Source organism: Microcaecilia unicolor, chromosome 1 (genome assembly GCF_901765095.1).
Source record: "Microcaecilia unicolor chromosome 1, aMicUni1.1, whole genome shotgun sequence".
In the NCBI taxonomy this organism is placed as follows: Eukaryota; Metazoa; Chordata; class Amphibia; order Gymnophiona; family Siphonopidae; genus Microcaecilia; species Microcaecilia unicolor.
Genome location: NC_044031.1, coordinates 608,673,265 through 608,693,726, shown reverse-complemented (window position 1 = coordinate 608,693,726; position 20,462 = coordinate 608,673,265). Strand labels below are relative to the sequence as shown.

The window sequence follows — 20,462 nt, the reverse complement described above, 5'->3', positions numbered from 1 at the left end:
TCAGAATCTCCCAATTTTCAAAACAATACAAATCCACAACGAAAACGGGCGGGAAAAGCTGAGGAGGTAGAAGACGCTCTTTGGTGGTTTTTTCATGTCAGGAGCAGACAGTTTCCTGTCAGTGGTCCACTGTTTATGGAGAAAGCTAACCAGCTAGCTGAAAGTCTTGGACTAACTGAATTCAAAGCCATTGTTGGATGGTTGGAAAGATGGAAGGAGAGGAACAGCATATGGATCAGGGCATAATAGCCAATTTCAAACAACAGTATCGGGCTCTTGTGCTACGTCGTCTGATGAACGTTATGGATGACCAGACTAGCAAGGATAAACGTGCTGTTGAACTGGCTCGTAATCTATCACTGTTGGATTCCCTACATATGCAGAAAGAAGCCTGGAATCATGTTACACAGGCAACCATTGTGAACTGCTACAAGCGGGCAAGCTGTGTTAAGGATGTGGAGAGGGACTAAACAGATGCAGCTGTTGCAAACATGTCAGAGGAACAGGTTATTGATATCCCTGCCGGTGTTACTGAAGAGGAGTTTCATCGCTACGTAGCTGTTGATTACGATCTACAAACAGCTGACGACAGCACTGATGTGAAGGTATGTGCCTACACGCAGGCAACAATGGCTGATGATGAAACAGGATGAAATGAGCAGCGAGGCACATGCTGATGAAATTCAACAACCTCCTCCTGTCACTTTTGCAAGAGCGTTGGAGAGTCTCAACACTGTGCGGGCCTATCTGGAGGCCACTGGATGTCAGTGCTATGACAGTTCTTACCGTGTGGTAGACGTAGTCTATGGAACTCACAGACCCAATAGTGTACAGAGGACTATAACTGATTACTTCAAGTAAGCCTGACGTCAGTTAATGGAGATTGTATACTGTATGTATAATAATAAACAGTACTGTACATATGTTTATCAGATATCAAGCTTCTTTGGGTCACAACGGTTAAGTGCACGCTCCGGTTAACTGCACGCTCCGGTTAACTGCATACATTTCTTTGGTCCCAGACCCTTGCACTTAAGTGGATTGCTCTGTAGAGGTCTCTTAAAGTCAGGCGCCTAGTGTGCGCTACGTCCAAATCCAGAATAGCAATTCTGCGGGTAATCGCTTTTATAGAATACTAGGGTAAGTCTGCATTTATGCACCTAACTTTAGGTGCGAGTACTTAGAGTAGCTCAATGGCAGGCATTAATGTATGTGCCTAAATGCGGCAGTTATGCACAAATTGTATTACGCGCTTAGCTTTTATAATACAATGCTTGGTGTCAGTGCTTTTTTTGTAGAAAAAAAGGTGCCGATACTCATTGTGGGCAGGGTCACCACATATGGCTCCACCCCTATTATAGCCACATTCACATTAGCCACACCCCTTATATTAGCCATGGCGTGTCGAGGGCGGGACGCGCTGAGAGGGAAGCAACGCGAGAGGAGATGAAGACGAACCTGCCTGCTGCGTGCCTGCCTCACTGCTGCCTTCACTTCCGGACCGGTTTGCCGCGACTTGGAGAGGGGAGGGCAGGGGAGAGAGGGAACATGCTGGACAGGGAGGGGAGAGAGAATCACTGGACAGGGAGGGCAGAGGAGGGGAGAGAGAATCGCGGGAGCAGGAACGGACGGGGGCAGGACCTGAGGAAAAAGGTGCTGGTACGCCGTACCGGCGCGTACCGGCACAAAAAAAGTACTGCTTGGTGTACCCCTGCCCAGCCAATGCCCTTCCCACATCTACCCATCATAAGTACATAAGTAATGCCACACTGGGAAAAGACCAAGGGTTAGACCAAAGTTCAATGAACAGTATGGGCTGTTAGTCACACTTGGGTAATCTAATACTACAAAACTGAAAAACAGCCAAACCCAATCTCAAAGGGTCATGTGTGGTGAATATACAACAATAAATGACGAATAGGAAATAGCCTCAGAAACCAAGGTCACTGCCAAGGTCTGACCATCAAGACACTGATATCTATATAAGATTTATGTGCCTGTGATCTTATCTCTTTCATGGGGTATATTTTCACATATCTTGTCAACAGAATTGATTCAAAATGAAACCATTACTTCCAAACATTGCTGAGTACAAAAAACTCTCCAAGCAGCAGCATTACTTAAATAAACAAACTCAGCTGTCTCATTGCTGGCTTAATACCCCACACTCCAGCTGGTGAGTTTCAATGGGGCCCAGATCGTTTCGCCCACTTCAGGGCTTCATCAGGAACCACTCAACTTAAGCATAATTGCTGGGGTATGAATTTCTAGCTGTCCAAACTTCTTGGAGACCAGCTCAAAAAAACACATAATTTGTCAAATTTAAGGATACCAAACATCTGCAAGCAAATTTTAGTACAAATGTTCCACCTAAAGCTAGTATTCTTGGTTTTAAACCCAAGAATTCTCGCCTTCTCTTTTGCATGTCTTTAGCTAAATCAGGAAAAAGCCAAACCTTGGCCCCAAAGAACAATGCATCCATGTGTCTGAAATATAATTGAAATATGTTATTTCTGTCTGGTTCTAATGCAAAAGTTAGTGGAAGAGTTGTTTGTTCAGTAACTACTTCCAGAGAGCTCTCCAAGAATTTTGCTGAGGATTCATGGTTGGAGTTCTGATTCCACTTATGTATTGGGCTCTGACTATGGGTGGAAAACCCTCAGCCGGAATTCCCAATATTTCTCCAAAGTGTCTTGTCAGCATTTCTATAGCTGGAATTTAATGTCGATTTAGGAAAATTTAAAAATCTCAGGTTATTCCTCCTCCCATGATTATCTAAATATTCTAGCTTCCTAGCTAGAATATCTCTCTCCTTAATGACCGATGTTGCAAAGTTCTGCAGTTTTTTAAGTTCTCCTTCTAGTAATTCAGTTTTTTCCTCTTGTAGATTTATTTTTCCACACAAAATGTGATGACATTGTTTTAAGTCAGAAACTTCTCCCCTAAAGGAGTTAGTTACCTGGAGAAGGGAAGAGTTCAGTCCCTATATAGCATCCCACAGGGCTTCCATAATTACCACAGCTGGTTTTCTATATCCCCCAACACCAATGGAGGCAGCTCCCAGATCAAAAGAGAAAGAAGGCTTACTTGCCTGCATATCTCTAGTTGTTAAAACTTCTGGGGTCGAGGTAGCGGCGGGTCCTCCTCGAGCAGCTTTGGGAGATCAGCTCCTCACCGGGCGTCTCACAACGCTGTTCCTCAGCCGATGCCAAATTGCTTCCAGGTCATGGGGGAGCTGCGTTGGAGGGAGGGCTTAATGAAACTCCCTCTATGCTGTGATCCGCCGACAGCATCACGGATCCAACTGAGGCGGTTGCCGGCATTTCTGACATCTGAACGCCGAACCTCTCCAGAGTTGTCTGTCGCAGGGTAGGGTTTTCTCTAGGGTTGGAGGAGGGCTGACCCTGGTTTTCCTTTTTCTTTTCCCCATGTATAGCATGAGGAAAGGCTCCTATACGGCAGGCAAAATCGTGGAGGGTCAGGAGCTCAGAAATGCGTGACCGCTCAAGACGCCATCTTGCCTCCCCCCACAAGCAGTGCTTTTATGTTTGTTTTCCAAACGGCTATGAATCTACATGGTTTTACAGTATATGTTTGATATAGTATTCATTTTGTATTTTTCATTCTAGCAAGAGCGACTTCAGTTGGACAGGCTAAAGAACCAGTTATCGGAAGCTGTCCAGCGCTATGGCACCATGCAGAAGGTAGGAGGCTTGAAAGCTTCATTTATTTTAGATGCAAATATCCAGATACAGAACCTCTTATTCTGACAAATATAGAGCTCCTTTTACTAATCTGCAGTAGTGATTCCCACATGACAGATGCGACGCAGCCCATAGGAATTGAATGGGTTCATCACGTTTGCCACGCTGGGAATCACTACCATGGCTTAGTAAAAGGAACTTATAATGTGTCAAGCAAAATAGAGAAGAAAACAAAATGAACCAAGATTTTAAAAATCACAGGTGCCCAGAAGATGAAGAGGAGAGGAGTGCACAGTTACAAGAAAACATCAAGCAATAAGCATGAGTGTACAGATCACAAAAGAAAGGAGATCCACCTGTTAGAGGCCAACAGTATCATTCTAAGGAGGACCAGAAACTAGTGTGGAGAAACGGGGGGGGGGGGGGGGGGGGGGGTGAGAGACAAGGAAGCATCAGTTTCTAGTATGACCCTAGTACTTTGGGGGTGGGGGAGGGAAGGGAAAGAAAGCAATTAACTGATAGGAGTCAAAAATATATATAATACTAATGCATATTTTACCACACAGGGAAAACTGAGTCCCCCCCCCCCCAATTACAGAAGCCTACTGTACATCTTAAGAATAGAAGCTGTTTCTGTTGTAGCTACATCCGGAAATAGTCTCAATACAGACACAGTCTCTGTGTGAAAGAGCTGCTTATTGTTGTGATACACATTCTGCAGTCACTTTGTTGAACCTATCCTCTCAGCTAATTTTTTTTAAAGCTGTGTGACAATATATGTGCCTGTGAACTGACAGAAATGCAGCCTTTCCGCAAATACTTTTCACGTTGAGTCTACAGTGTGTTCATTGTAATGTTAGTGCAGAAAAAAAAACAGCTGTTCTTGAGATATGTATTTAGTACATCTCTGTGTTATGATAAATGTGTCTATTTTAAGCATCGGCTCCTAAATTAGCTATTGCATTTAGTATTTTATGAGTGCCCAGCTGCGTGAAGGACTGATCTAAGTGACAAATTAATATCCTTCCGCATTCCAACTGTCATTTTAAATACATGTTTCCTTTTTGAAAACCTTGTCATGCTTGGAGTTTAAATTACTTTAAAGCCTTGTAAATCTCTGTGTTGCCTAAGATATGTATGTATATATTTTTTTTTCCAGTGCAGATTTACAATGACATTTTGTTTCAGTATGAAGCAGTAGAGTTTATCACATTTGGAAATATTCCCTTGTTTTCACTGACTTTATAACTGTCTTCTTTACCCCTTTATTCTGACAGAAAATTGCAGAGAAGTCCAAATCGTTGCTTCCTATGGCTCAGAGAAGTAGCAAGCAGGTACGTGTTTAACTGCGTTGTTGATGGACTTCTATTGAACAGCCACATGCAAAAAAAATAGCTTTATTAACATCTTAAAATGTCTCTGAATACTCAGTTAGATCATTAAAGGCCATATTCAAACCTTGCACTGCAACTGTATAATGAGGCCCTGATGCTCAGAATTCCAACGATAAGCCAACAGCACAGAAGCTATATCAACGGAACAACGCAGAAAATTAGCTTGCTAATGCTCAAAGGAAATGGCAAGGGGGGGAGATATGCTTGACGTATGCGCCAGGCAAACCTGAACGTGAAGCACACATTGGCATCTGTTTTCTGTGTCTTTAAATTTAAACTTTTTTCAAATTTTTTTTTTTCTTGAAAGGCTTATATTTAAGCGCAGGAAACAGGCGCCGATGTGTGCTTTCACCTTCGGGTTTGCCCAGACTCGTGCACATTTATTTTTTCACTACTGGCCCTTAGGGGCTCACATAGGCTTCCTTCTACTTCAAAATTAAGGAAAAACTGGCAGATTTTAAAGAAAAAATCGGGGGAAATCCTCTCTTCAAACTCCGTAATGTTTGCTCTGAGCTGGCGTTATTTTTTCAGCAGTAAGGGTGGCTTTGTTTTGTGTTCTGTTCTCTGGGCATTGGGAGGGAATAGGAAATTACCTCATTAGCATGCTATTTGATCTAATCTTTGGCATGCTCGTTTCCCTTGCTAGAGCCTCTGAGCATTCTGTGCTCTCTAATGCTGGTGCTAGTCTGGAGCTAATGGCCTCTAGCACCCGTGTTTGCTTCTGACCATCGGGGCCTGAGATTTGATTTCCCTTTAAGGCTAGAGTTGGCCCATTGAATGAACTATCTAGACTTTTCCCATCAAATAAAGTCCTTTGATGATACTATGTTTATGGTGAAGAGTTACTCATTTATATTCTGCTTTAACCAAAGTGGATTGCAAACTCAAACACGCATAATCTAAAAACGTATAGAAGAAAACATGAAATTCTACCAATACTTTTGCAGCCATCTGCGTCTTCATAATATATCTGTTATATTAAATACCGTTGCTGTTTGTAAGGTTTGTGTCAGGTCTTTTTCCATTGGGAAGTGTTTGACTTCTGTTTATGCAGGCACTGTTTAATGATATAGGTCCCATACTATCTGTGTAGTATTTTAATTCCCTTCTTATCCCTGCAGTTGCTGCTCAGTGACAATGGATTGTTCTATACAGGCTTTATCTCTGCCAATAACAACACCACCAGTAGGCTGGTAATTGCAAACAGCTGAGTGAGCATGGGTGATGTCTAAGTTAATTAGCATAGTCCAAGCCATATCAGGGAACTTTTGCTTTTATGTGACCCTGAGACATTTCCAAACACTTGAGAGGTTTGATTTCCCCTGCCTCCAGATCTTTTAGAAAGCATCAGTAACAAAATATATTCAAGACTGTTCTATGAGCTGACACCTAGAGGTACACGCCACTTACTTGCATCAAAGGTGCCATTAATTGACAGGTGCACTAAGTACCACTCTGTAACATAGCATTTCAGTGCCATAGTGCCTAACTGCAAGGGGGGCGTACATATGGGTGGGCCATGGGCATGTTTTCAGGTGCCGTACGTAGTTTATAGAATACTATAAATTATGCACATCACATGGCGCACCTAGGTGTTCCAACTTACCTTTGCCATTGACATGGTATAAGAGGGTGCACCTAGACATGGAGACACCAATGCCAATTCACATACTAGTATTCTGTAATGGGCTTTTGGCGGCAAGATGCCATTGGGGCACCTAAGCTGAGGCATCAATTTATAGATTGCCCCAATGGTTTCCTGTCGTAGTAGTGAGTCTGTTAAGTTAAGCATTTAGCTATTTGTACCGCAGTTATTTTGGAAAAGTTTGGTTTGAGCAAGGATCACTATACATAATGAACCTGTCAATAAGAAATTCTGAGAAGAGACCATGGCCTTTTGAGCATCGCAATCCTCACAGTGCAAAAATGAACACAGCTATAATCTTGGGAGTGCTGATTGTAAATTGAGGTTGGAATTCAGTTCCACATAAGTAAACCTAGAAATATAAATAAATAGGATAAAAGGGAAATTCACTTATTACCAACCAATTTATAGGATTCACGATGTCAGGATTAAAGTCTCTTTCAGGAATTATAAAACAAGGAGCTATTAAGAGAAATCTGTTAGCACGCTTGCTTTTGTATCGGTTTTCAGTCTGCCTCATGGGAGAATCGCTTTGTTTAATTTCAGCTAAATGGTGTTTTGAAAGAACCTGTATCTGAATTTGTCTAGGTCTTGTGTGATTATTAAACAGCCCAGCATAATTCCTGAACCATTCAAGAGGGGGCTCTAAGACCTGGGGTTTTCAGCGGGGTTTTCAGTTTCTTTTATGTGGTGCATTATGATATTCAGGGACACGACACGCCGCCACCTTGCCTTTCTCCACATCCTTCCTTCCTCTTCCGTCCTCCTGCTTTTTCCCCCCTCCTTGTACCTCCTCACATGTCCTTTTCTGCCCTCTAGACATCTTTACCCAACTCTCCACCTTCCTCCTTCTTTCAAGTCCATGCCCACTCTTTCCTAACTTTATATATTTGCTTTTGATTTCATTTTCTGTGCTTGTACTTTTTCTTGCTTGTCTGTACCCTCTTGATTCTTTTTCATGTTCTTTCACTTTCAGTATTTGGCCTCTTATCTCTGTCGTTTTTTGACTGTAAACAGCTACGCTGTACTTTCACTACTAGTGGCGGTATATCAAGTTTTTTAATAAATTTTAAAAAATGTGGGCTAGCTTTTTCCTGTAGGCAAATGATGTATTTGCCAGAAACCCTTTAACTCAAGACTCTTAACACAATGAATAGAAATAAAAGGAATATTTGGGATCAGTGTCTTTCAAGCTCTGTCAATATCTGACACGTTGAGAGAAAATTTGAGGGTAATTTTCAATCCCATTTTCATGAGTAAAACAATTTTATACCTGGAAATGGTCCACTATAACATAGGGTGGTCCAATATAAATTGATATGTGTAATTCCAGTTCAACTTACTATAGGCTGAGGCAATCCTTGGAGTAGGATTTAGATGACATTTGGAAACACACATATAATTTTACTTGGAAAAATCATGCATAATCAGCAGAATAAATTATATTATATACTTGTCACTAGTCGAGCCAGTTATGAAACTTCCTCCTAAATGTATTGTCGATAATGTTTCTAATGTAGTCAGGCATATAAGTTAGGCATTGCTGTAGCCATTATCCAAATCCAAAAAATAAATAAATGGCGGGAGGGGAGGAGCCAAGATGGTGGCCAGATGCTGAACCATGGTGCTCCAGGATCTGTGCTGAGGTTTTCTTCTTTTTTCCTGCCTGTTTGATATGCCCCATACAAAATGTAAGGGGATAGTGAAGGCGTTACCCACGCCAGCTGGATCGTCATCCCCGCTCCAGCAGAGTGGACCATTTTGCAGTCAAACCCCAGCCGTTGAACTGGAATGGGTGCCCTGCTGTGTGGTCCACTGAAGGAGCGTCGGACCCTGTGGGGCAAGACGCTTTTCTGTCCCCAGCGGAAGCTAATACTCTGCCATGTCCAGCCACCCTACATGTGGAGACAGCAGTTCCTCAGCCGCTGGAATTATCGGTAACTGAGGCCTCTGGTGGTGGGAACTCCCCTGCAGTTGGTGTGACTGAGTGTGGATCTTTTGGAGAGGTCAAGGCGTTGACTACTCCCACGGCGATATCGCTGGGAATGCTTTTGTTAGGTATCAAACAAATGGATGAAACTATTAAAGGGTCGGTGGCAGAAACTTTGATTTTAGTAAGTAAAGTTGAATTACTTTCTCGGAACTTGGATAAAGTTTGTCAGGAAGGACTGGATCAGGTTTCATATACAGAAGGGGCAATAAGAAATCTTATAGACACTGTGTCATATATTGCAAAAGATCAGAAATGTATGCATAGGAAATTTGAAAAACTAGAAAACTCGAAGATTGAACTTAGTTTTGAATTTCCCCAGATTGATGGGAGTAACTCCTGCAGACTCTTTAAAAAAGTTTCTTATGGAATGTTTGAAGTTGCCTCAGAAATCTATGCCTCCACTTAATAAAGTTTATTTTTTGCCAACTCTTAAAATCCTGCTGAGTGTTTACTTACCAGTCCGCAAGATGATGGATATACAAGTTCAATCTTCTTCTAATAAGGATGAGTTAAAAGATCTTTCAGTGTTTTTGAAGAATTCTTTTTCTGAAACCTCCGAAAGTGGAACATTGTTATTTGCCTTTGTTTTTGAACAAGATCTAAATTCTATTATGCGACTTTACTTTAGGAACTCTGGTGTTCTTTCTATGGCCAAAAGATTTGGCTATACCCAGATGTGACTAAGACAACCCAGGAAAGACAGAAAGAATTGCTTCTGATGAGAGATGAAACAAAAAAATTAGGAGCTACTTTTTTATTAACATACCCGTGTAGATGTGTGGTGAATTACTTGGGAATGAAATATGTATTTTTTGGCCCAGAACATCTGATCTTTTCTTGATCTAAAGAAAGTAACCAGCATTGTACCATCTAATTAGCTATAAATATTGTCTGTTTGTACTTTGGCTAGGCCTTTTCCTTTTTATTTTACTTTTTGGATCTCCTTATCAACGGGTCTCTCCCCTCTTTTCTTTTGGGGTCTAAGGAAGGGTAATGTTAGAAATGTTTTCGTACTGTAAATGATATTGATTTAAGATTCTTTTTTCCCTTCTTTTTATTTTTTCTCTTATTAGATTATATTGTGATATCCTTTTTTTCTTTTATTATTTTAATTGAGCTCTGTTTTCTTGTTCATGTGTTTTGAGCTTGTAAATTGTTTGAAATTAATAAAATTAAATTAAAAAAAAAAGAAGAAAGAAATGGCGGGTAAGGGTAGCCCAGAGACGCTGCACAAAATAAATTGAGAAGTGCTCCCTTGTCACCTGGATAAGATTTTAGACAGTGCTGAGGAGCAGCCTACTATCTTATGTATATGTACACAGGAAAATGTGGGACTGAGATTCTGGAAACCAAATTTAGGCTCTTAGGTAGAAAACTGAAATCCAGAACCTCCAGGGTAGCATTTTCAGAAGTAGGGCATCCCAATAGCGAGGTTGCAATAAAGACTACAGTAGACCAGATATATTTGGGAACGGAGAAAGGCTAGGAATGGGATTGTAAGACTGAAAGATGCTGAGAACAGCTGTGTGGAGAGTGATGAAGATAATGTGAACATGCTAAACAAATACTTCTCGGTGTTAACGGAAGAAAATTCTGGAGAAGGACCGTGGTCAGCTGCCAAAAGAATATCTGGGAATGGAGTGGATATTGCACCATTCACGGTAGAAAGCATTTATAAACAACTTGAAAATCTGAAAGTGGACATAGTTATGGGGCCAGATGAGATACATCCCAGAATATGGAGGGAGCTCAGAAAATCCTGGTGGGACCTCTCTAAGGATTTATTTAAAAGATCCTCAGAGACAGGAGAGGTTCCACAGGATTGGAGACAAGCTGATATGGTCCCTCTTCACAAAAGTGGGGGCAGGGAGGAAGTAGGAAACTACAGGCCAGTGAGCCTCATGTTGATGGTAGGAAAAATAATGGAGTCACTGCTGAAGGAAAAGCTATAAACGCACCCAGCTATTAACGACGACTTCTGAGCATCGGCTTCTGAGAGAGATGTACATTATTGGATGCTGTAACCCATTTGTGCAGTTGATTCATCTGGCTGTCTCTGGAAAACCTCCATTACAGGTGGTTGTGTTTTATAGTAGCAAAATATTTGTGGTCAAATTAGCATTTCTGCTGTAGTGTGATTTCTGAATCCCCATGCAGTTCCCTAAATCTCCTATGCCCTCTCTCTCTGTTCCCCCTTGTCTTCTCTGGGCTGTTTCCTCTGCAGTATCTCTCGATGTTCTCTCTGCCATCTCATTCATCATTTCCCCTGTGGTTCTCCATGTTCCTCTTTTTTTTCAGTCTTTCTGAAAGCCGCTCTTATAGTCCGCTATATCACGCTCTTATTCTGCTTCCCATGAAGTCTTTCTCATCGCTCTACCTATATTTCTAATACTGCTGTTCCTTGCAGACTCTTATCCTACTTCCCCCCTATAGTGTCTGACTCTGTTTTCCCTTTAGGTTCTCTGCAGAGACCCACATTATTAGAAATAACAAAGTAAGATATATCAGCTACGTAAAAGATGAACAGCAGGTCAATCCAGAGTAAGAAGACAAAAAGAAATTAATATCTCAGAGCAAGGTGTATAAGAATTAAATCAAAATCCTTAAGACTATAAGCTGGAGAACTAAGGCATAAGACTTGATATATGATACAAGATAAGTACAACATGAAACAAGACGTAAATGAGGTAAAGAGGAAAAATATAAAGAGCCCTTTTGTTTGCTAGGGTTGAATAATTCATGATTGTTTAGGAATCCCTAGGGATACTAATATTTAGCAGTATTTCCCAGTGACTGAATATTTTTAGAAATAGGATTATTTATCCACTCATACCACCTTTGGTAAAATGGAAGTATACTTCCTGCCTCTCACTCACTCCCACCCAGTAGATTCTGCGTTCTACTTTCTGATGTTTAAATGTAGTAGACTTGCAGGGATGCCATTTTTAAAGAAATAGCAGTTTCGACCCCAGAAAACCTTTGTTTCATATGTCAGGGTTGCTGAAATCCAAATCAATCTATCTATTAGTGATTTGTGTAATACAGATTTTTAAGTTCTATGCTAATTCCGAATTAACTTTGATAAATTGGTTGCAATGGCACAAACACAAGCATCCACATAAATAAAAACAAATTCCAATAATTCACAACATATACTTGTTACAGAATGTACAAATATCAACTGCTAACAGTGGTTGAATTCAGACCATAATTTGGATCAGACCTTTAGAAGAGGACTCTGCATTTGAAAGCTTGTCAAAAGTATATATTTAGTCCAATAAAAAAGATATCACCTATTTCCTTTGGGTTTTATTTATTTTTTGTTTGTTTTATTTCTATTTATTTCCTTAGGTTGAAAAGTGGAAGGGATATTATATGGTAGAGACACAATAAAGGTAATTGAGACATCATGTGACCAATGAGTTACTGAATTAATATAAATTATCTTAACAAGACCTGAGGAAACAAATATCTATTGTGATAGGCAGCTGGGTGCTGCCTATCTCACAGTAGGAAAGCATAGAAGCAAGGAAATATTTCTTCAGTAAATTCAGGCAACTGAAGGCTTCCTTTAAAAGCTTTTAAACTACAATTCCCAGAAGTTCATGGGGATCTGGACTCAGTCTGTAGAAGTCTCAGCCCTAGTAGACACCATCACTTAGAGGAAAGTTAGAATAGACACGTAGAAATAATCTAAAAGGCAGCATGTAAAGATGAGGTGGAGGTAATGAGGTTTAATGAAGTCTACCTAATATAAATTGGAGTATGCCAGCTTGCAGATTAAGTAGAAGTAGTTAAATACGTGAAGTCTCTCTCAGACATTGAACTAGTTGAGGGACTAACACATGGTGAGGAGACAGTAGACCTGATACTGATAAGTGGCGACAGTACCCGTAGAGTTACTGTAGAGGACATTCTGGGTTCAAGTAATCGCCATACCATCCATTTCCATATAAACAGTGGATCAGAACCAAGCTACACTAGAACTAGTGTCAGTCGTTTTTAAATCTATGACCCATGTTCTAGTATAGTAACTCTAAAATACAAACATACATGTATGCAAATTTTGCTAGAGGCTTGGACTTATGCTTAGAAACATACCCATCACTGTGAAGTGCAACTTCTTAGATGTTCTGACATACCTGACACGTGAGAACAATGGATTTAGAGGCTTATTGAAGTATATATTGTCCCTTTAAACTTTCTTTGCTTTCTGTGCATCTGCCATTGATTTGTTCACTGTTTTCAGCTTTTCTGTTTATTATTTGCCCAATCATAACAAAAGCTAAATAAAACTCCAGAAAGAGAGTGAAAGAAAAACAACAGACAGGTCAAGGAGTTATTTTAATTCCAAAGGGGTTGAGTACTAACATCTGAAAGCAAAAATTAATCAAGAAATGTTCTAATCTGCCTTATTTCACAATTCATGGGTTCAGTTCAGATTAACTATGAGCAGCGCAGTTTGGGAGAACGTGAGACTGTAAAGATAACTAGGCAGGGATTTGTTGGCTTTTCAGACTACATTTTTAAGCTTCAAACATACTTTTATGAACTTTATTGCAATTCAATCTGTATTACGTTAATATGGTAAACTTTTATTTGTTTAAATACTGACCATGGTGTTTAAATAAATTGCAGATATCTAGTGCTACTATCTGACAAAGTTAGGACAGCTTGTCTGCAATGAAAAAGCTTCATTTGTAACTTGAATCGTAGAGTGCCGTGCAGTGCTACTTAAGCTGTGTTGGAAGAATGCTTTGTAAGCGCAGCTTGAGGTCAGTAAGAGACGGTGGAAATGGCTATTGGAAAATAATCTCTGTCACAGATGCGGACTTTGGCTGAATCCTTTGGTCTTAAATGTTTAGTTAGCTGTAAACTGGCTGTTGTGGTATGGGAGAGGGAGGAACATAGTCAAAACCAGCTGATGGATTGTTAGACTCTGGTTTTCCAATTCAATAAATAGATTTCAGAGTTAAAATGATTTTGTTTCCTCTGGAGTCTGAGCAGATACTTCATTCAGTAAGGAATGGCTGGAGAAAACAGTGGCATATGGTGCGCAGCAAGATGTGATGAGGCGGAAGGAGACTCTTCTCTCTGATTACTGCTCTTCCATTAAGAAACAGCTGTGCAGAAATCAGGTCTACAAGTTAACTTCCAGGCCATATCTACCACACTTTCTGGTTAAAATTGTTTGCCGGCACACGTTATAAGTACACAATAAGAATGGGATGCTGTGCTCTGGAGGAGGTTTTCAAAAGTGGTGTTATTGGGAGTTATCAGTGCTATACCTAGTGTACCTGAGTGTAACACACCTTGAGCTAGTACTGAACAAGGTGTGAGCAAAAGCCAAATTAATATTGCCTAATGATGCTAGCTAATGGTCTGAATATGTCCTGTTGGGAAACAGCACCTTCTGAGCACTTTTTGCCAGTGGCATATTATGGGTATCCAGTACCAGTGGGTCAGTGTTTACATTTGCACCGCCCACCCCCAATACACACACATTACCTCAGGCCTCCTGTCTTCCTCTTATGTGATCCAGTCGTAGGTGAGAGCATAAGGGCGCAGCTGATTACAGATTTCTACTGCCCACCAGGAACGACATTGGTGACAGGAAGAATGGGGTGGCAAGGTCTATAAAATAATGAGTGGAGTGGAACGGGTAGATGTGAAGTGTAGATGTGAAATGTATTCCAAAAATACTAGGACTAGGGGTCATGCGATGAAGCTACAATGTAGTAAATTTAAAACGAATCTGAGAAAATATTTCTTCACTCTACGTGTAATTAAACTCTGGAATTCGTTGCCAGAGAATGTGGTAAAGGCGGTTAGCTTAGCGAAGTTTAAAAAAGGTTTGGACGGCTTCCTAAAGAAAAAGTTCATAGACCGTTATTAAATGGACTTGGGGAGAATCCACTATTTCTGGGATTAGCAGTATAGAATGTTTTGTACTTTTTTGGGGTCTTGCCAGGTATTTGTGACCTGGATTGGCCACTGTTGGAAACAGGATGCTGGGCTTGATGGACCTTTGGTCTTTCCCAGTATGGCAATACTTGTGTACTTATGTAATGTGGCAAGGCCTTGAACACAATCATTCACATCATACATCTTAAACATAGACCTCTCTATATTTTTTGACTCATAGTCCAAGCTTCTGGTTTCTGCAGCAATTCAGTGATAGATTCTGTAGCAAGGGGCTGAAAATTCCATGGCAGCCACCATTCTCCCCTTTCTAACCAATAGCTGAATGAGCTGGTATACAAGGTGGGGGCAAAAAAAAGTAACCCCTAGAGTTTTTTGCCATTTTCTCAGCAAGTACTTTGAATTTCAGTAAGAATTTTTACGTACTTATTTAGGAGCCCTTTTACTAAGAAGCATAGACCCCTGTGTGCGCCCAACGTGTGCCAATTCGGAACTACCGCTCGGCTACTGCGTGGCCCGGCCAGTATTTTTATTTTTTACGCGTGCCGGAAAATTTCTAGCATGCGGCACTAACCGGGCAGTAATCGGCATTTTACACGCGCTGACAATTACCACCCAGGTAACTTGTGAGACATTACTGCTAAGTCAGTGGGTGGCGGTAAGGTCTCTGGCCCAAAATGGACACGTGCCAATTTTCATTTTCCCGCACGTCCATTTTAGGCCAAAAAAAAGGGCCTTTTTTGCAGGTGCGCTAAAAAATGAATCTGCTTGCATCCAATACACATGTATATACCAGTGCAGGGCACTTTTCAGCGCACTTTAGTAAAAGGACCCCTTAGTCATTATGCTTATGTATTACTGTTAAATAACATTTATCCCCCTGTTTACTAAACCATGCTAGTGGCTGCTGTGTGCTAATGCCAACACAGTCCATGCACTTTTAATGAGCTGTGTCGGTATTGCCACGTGGCAGCTGCTAGCACAGTTTAGTAAATGGGGCGGTTAATTATCTTAAGCTATGTTAATGTTACTGATATTTTAGTATTACTACTTAGCGATTTTTGTGCGTTAAAAATGTTCGAGCTAAAACACAGTAACATAACATGATTCAAATGATATATTCAAATTAACAATCTAATCCACTAATAGAGCCAGAAAAAGGATATGCATACTTCTAAAGCTCATCAATTACATAAATCCTTTTATTTCATATTAGCGTGGTGTTTCTTAATTGCTATCTTAGAGAAATGGAGGAAAAGCCTCAAGTATCCTCAAGTGATCCGTTATTCACAGCTCAACAGCTTTCAACTTTATAGAGCACTCACTCTCGTCATTGGCATAACAACCTCCATAAATTCTTATCGTCTCTTTAATGCTTTTTGAAATTTTTTTTTTAATTTTGTTAATTTCTTAATAAACAGAAACTTATCTTTGCAGTGGCACAGTCTCTTTTTCTTTCCACGGCCAACAGTGGCCACGTTTTGGGTCCTGCTTCAGGGTCCGTGGTCCATATGACTATCTGTGAAGAATAACAGAAATGTTTCTGAATGGAAATGTCCTTACAGCAACTCACGCTTACTATAGAACTATATATTATAGTTATATTTGTTACATTTGTACCCCGCGCTTTCCCACTCATGGCAGGCTCAATGCGGCTTACATATTGTATACAGGTACTTATTTGTACCTGGGGCAATGGAGGGTTAAGTGACTTGCCCAGACTCACAAGGAGCTGCCTGTGCCTGAAGTGGGAATCAAACTCAGTTCCTCAGTTCCCCAGGACCAAAGTCCACCACCCTAACCACTAGGCCACTGCTATCAACATGTCACTTCACTCCTGCATTCTGCTCTTCTGTCTGGTGCTGATCACAAACATGGCGCTCTAAAATATCCGATGAGAGACACCACTGGTCTAAACTGACCAATGAATGATTTTGAAAAAATTAAAGTCCCACTCTTCAGAAAACATGGCTCCACTTAATCCTAGAGTTGAGTCCACCTGGGTGCAATGTCTGCAGACGATATATCCATTTTTGTTTTTGTTGTAGGAGCACAGGTTTTTTGTCACCCCCTCTAACATTGAAATTGACTTGCTGTAGGATAACACATCTCAAAGATTCAAACACATTGTTTTCTTTAACTCAGTGTGCTGCAGTCTTTTTAATATATATATTACTTTTATGTTCTATCAGCCGTGTGGCTAATTTTCTCGAAGTTTGTCCAACATATAACTTTTTGCACGGGCATATAATACCGTAATCCATAAATTCAGATGTGCAGGACGTCTTAGATCGAAGAACAAAATTCCTACCTGATTGCGGATCTAAAAAATCTTGTTTAACAAAAATCATGTCACACATCCGACATGATCCGCATCTAGTGTGTCCAACTTCAGAGTCGCTCACGTGGGTCAATATTCTTAGAGCTGCAGGAGACAAAATTTCTTTTAGGTTCCCACCTCTACTATAGGCCATTCCTTGTCATCAAGCAGATTAAGCCATTACGAGTGGGTTGTGTCCATCAACCAGCAGGGGGAGATAGAGAGCACTGAAAAACCATAGTGCCTCATGGCCAGCTAGCTCCATCTGCCTCTTCAGTATTCTCTATCTCCCCAGCAGGGTGGTTGCAGCTTGTTCAAGCTCCTTCAGAAAATCTGCCTGGGGTGGCTCCTGTGCTCTTGCCAGTTGTAGCAGGGGTGTTGTGGCTGATGGTACCCACTTTAAAGGCAAATAGGTTAGCCCTTTCCCTGCCTTACCCGGCCCCCGATGTAGAAGTAGACAAATAGGCAAGCCCTGTCCCTGTCTTGCCCACGCTGTGGATGCAGGCACATAGGTTCGCCCTTTCCCAGCCTTTCCCACGGAGTTGGAAATTTGCTTCTTTCGCTGTTGCCTCAAACTTTCCTCACAGCGTTTAAAAAAAAAAAGTTGTGTCGCGCTTTGGCGCTGCGATCCCAGAAAAGGTTTTCTTCTGATTGTGCAGCGTGACCGGAGCTCGGAGACTCAGTCTGGTGAGGTAAGAGCATTTTGTAGCTCCTCTGGGGAGGGCCCACGTTCGGGAAGATTTTGGGCGCGAATCCGCCATTTTGAATTTCCGCCGCTTTCGGCGATGGCTGCTGAGAAAGTAAAGTGCTGTTTCATTTGTGGCAAGCGCAAATCTGCAGCAGGGCTCTGTAAGGCGTGCTTTTCAGACGGTAGAGCCGGCCCAAGCATGGCGAGCGATGTTGCTTCCCGCTCCGTAGAGCTGGCAGCGGGTGCCATTTTGGAACAGCATGGCGCGACCCCCCGCTGAGGCGGAGGGGTTTGAGCCTGGAGGGGCGCCTCGTGTAAAGGCTAATAAAAGAGCTGTTTCCCCTGGACTGGAACCGGGAGGCCAGGGTGAGCCATTTTCCCCTGAATTTGTTTTATTGTTGCATAATAAAAGAGCTTTTCCGCAGGGGTCCTCTGCGGCCCTGCTTTCTGTATCCCCTCCAGTGGTCCAGTGGAGTCAAGCCTTGGCCATCAGGCGCGTTTTCCCCTGATAGATGGCCGCAAGACAAGTGCAGAAGGTTGGATTCCCCTTCAGAGAGTGGCGCACCCCTTCCCCCCGTGGTCGGGATGTGAGGACTCTGAGGGGTCTGGCAGGCCTTCGTGGTCTGGAGAGCCAGAAGAAGGTGCAGGATTGCCACCGGATCCAGATGATCCTTCCACGGAGAGGATTTTCCACCGCGATGAGCTGCCAGCACTTATTACTGATGCCTTGCAGGCCCTCTCTATAGAAGACCCTGGGAGTACTGAGACCTCCGGTAATCCGAGGATGGCAAGTACGAAGAAGCCTGCTTGAGCCTTGCCTTTGCATGACTCCATCCAAGAGCGTATCATGGCTCAATGGGCTGACCCCGAGGGACCTTTCAAAGTCGCCAGGGCTATGAGGCAATTATACCCTCTAAGTGAGGAGCATTTGGCGCCTAGCTGTGCCTAAAGTGGATGCCCTGGTCACAGCTGTGACAAAGAAAACTACCCTCCCAGTGGAAGGAGGAGTTGCCCTGAAGGACATGCAGGACCGTCGCCTGGAGGCAGCTATGAAACGGTCCTTTGAAATTTCAGGCCTATCCTTACGGGCGTCTGCATGCAGCTGCTACGCTGCCCGAGCCTGCCTCGCTTGGTTACAATAGGCAGTGGAATAGCCCGGAGATGGAGCGGAGCCCCTTACGGAGGTGGCACCGCGGATGGAGTCGGTCTTGTCATTTTTGTCTGACGCCCTTTATGATCTGGTCAGAGCTTCGGCTAAACAGATGGCTGTAGCGGTGGCGGCTCGCCGTCTTCTGTGGCTACGGCATTGGGGCAGCTGACATGGCCTCTAAGCAAAGGTTGATGAAGTTGCCCTTTCAAGGCCTTCTCCTGTTTGGTGAGGAGTTGGAGAAAATTGTGAAAGGCCTGGGGGATGCCAAACCCCAGCGCTTACCCGAGGATAGGCCGCGGCCTTCTTCCAAGGGTCAGGCGGTTCCCTCCTCTTACAGACCTCACTTCCGTGCAGCTAGAGGGTACCGCCCGGGGCATTCTGCTGGGTTCACTTTGCGTGCCCGTTTTCAGCAGAGGAACTCCTTTCGCTCAGACAAACGTTCCGCAGCAGCAGGCTCAAGACCTGGAGTTCATGGATGACCCTCTCAATGATGGTGCGCCGGCCCCCTCCTCGATTCCTGTGATAGGAGGACAACTTTCCCTCTTTCTCGAGGAGTGGGCCAAGATTACCTCAAATCAGTGGGTCTTGGACCTGATCAGAGAAGGCTACAGAATAGAATTCAATGCCCCGATAAGAGACGTGTTTGTGGAGTCCCGATGCGGTTTTGCCACCAAACGAGCGGCGGTAGAGGAGACCTTGCAAGGCTTGATTCACATTGGGGCGGTTTCCCCCGTGTCTCCCGCTGAATGCGGCTCTGGCCGTTACTCCATTTACTTCGTGGTGCCGCGAAAAGGAGGGTCTTTTCGGCCTAACCTAGACTTAAAAGAAGTCAACAAGTCTCTGAACGTGCGGCATTTTCACATGGAAACCCTGCGCTCCGTCATAGCGGCAGTACAGCCAGGAGAGTTTCTCACGTCTCTGGACCTGAAAGAAGCTTACTTGCACATACCAATTTGGCCCCCGCACCCGAGGTTTCTGTGTTCTGCGGTGATGGGAAAACATTTCCAATTTCGGGCCTTGCCTTTTGGCCTCGCCACAGCTTCCCAAACCTTTTCCAAGGTAATGGTGGTAGTAGCTGTTTTTCTCAGTTGAGAGGGTATCCGGGTTCACCCGTACCTAGATGACTGGCTCATCAGAGCAGACTCTGCAGAAGAGAGTCATCAGGTTACAGCCAAAGTGATCTCAGTACTGCAATCTCTGGGCTCAGTCGTCAATATAGCCAAATATCACCTGACTCCCCTCTCATTTAGGCGCAGCTGTTTCCACCACTGAAAATCTGGTGTAAATATCCACACCTAAATGTAAACTCGTTCCCCCGAATTCTGTAACCACATGTGTAAATTCGAGTAACACCCCAACACACCCACACTCCTCCCATGGGCACACCCTCTTTTCAGCTATGCACATTGAAATTTACGTGCGCCTCTTTTTAGAATACACCTAAAAAGAAGTGTGCGTAAATTCTGATTATTGACAAGTAGTGATGATAATTGGTTGTTATTGGCCAATTATCATCACTGATTGGCTCATTACTTTAGTAGCACACGTAAATTGGCCACGCACATAATTTAATGCGTGCTACTTGCTGTACCTTATATAGAATCCGGTCCCTAGAGTCTTCTGAGATTTGTTTGTTTTCTTAACTG

The 20,462-nt window shown here is 42.6% G+C and overlaps 1 protein-coding gene across 5 annotated transcripts in view; it reads left to right on the top strand.

The window, feature by feature from the left end:
- Nucleotides 1-20,462, top strand: part of TSNARE1 (t-SNARE domain containing 1) — a 956,130-nt gene that overhangs the window by 384,833 nt on the left and 550,835 nt on the right. For all 5 annotated transcript variants that reach the window (XM_030219717.1, XM_030219709.1, XM_030219685.1 and 2 more), the window contains exons 7-8: nt 3,630-3,704; nt 4,982-5,038. In XM_030219717.1, coding sequence (XP_030075577.1) covers nt 3,630-3,704; nt 4,982-5,038 — 132 coding nt within the window. The remainder of the gene's footprint in view (nt 1-3,629; nt 3,705-4,981; nt 5,039-20,462) is intronic.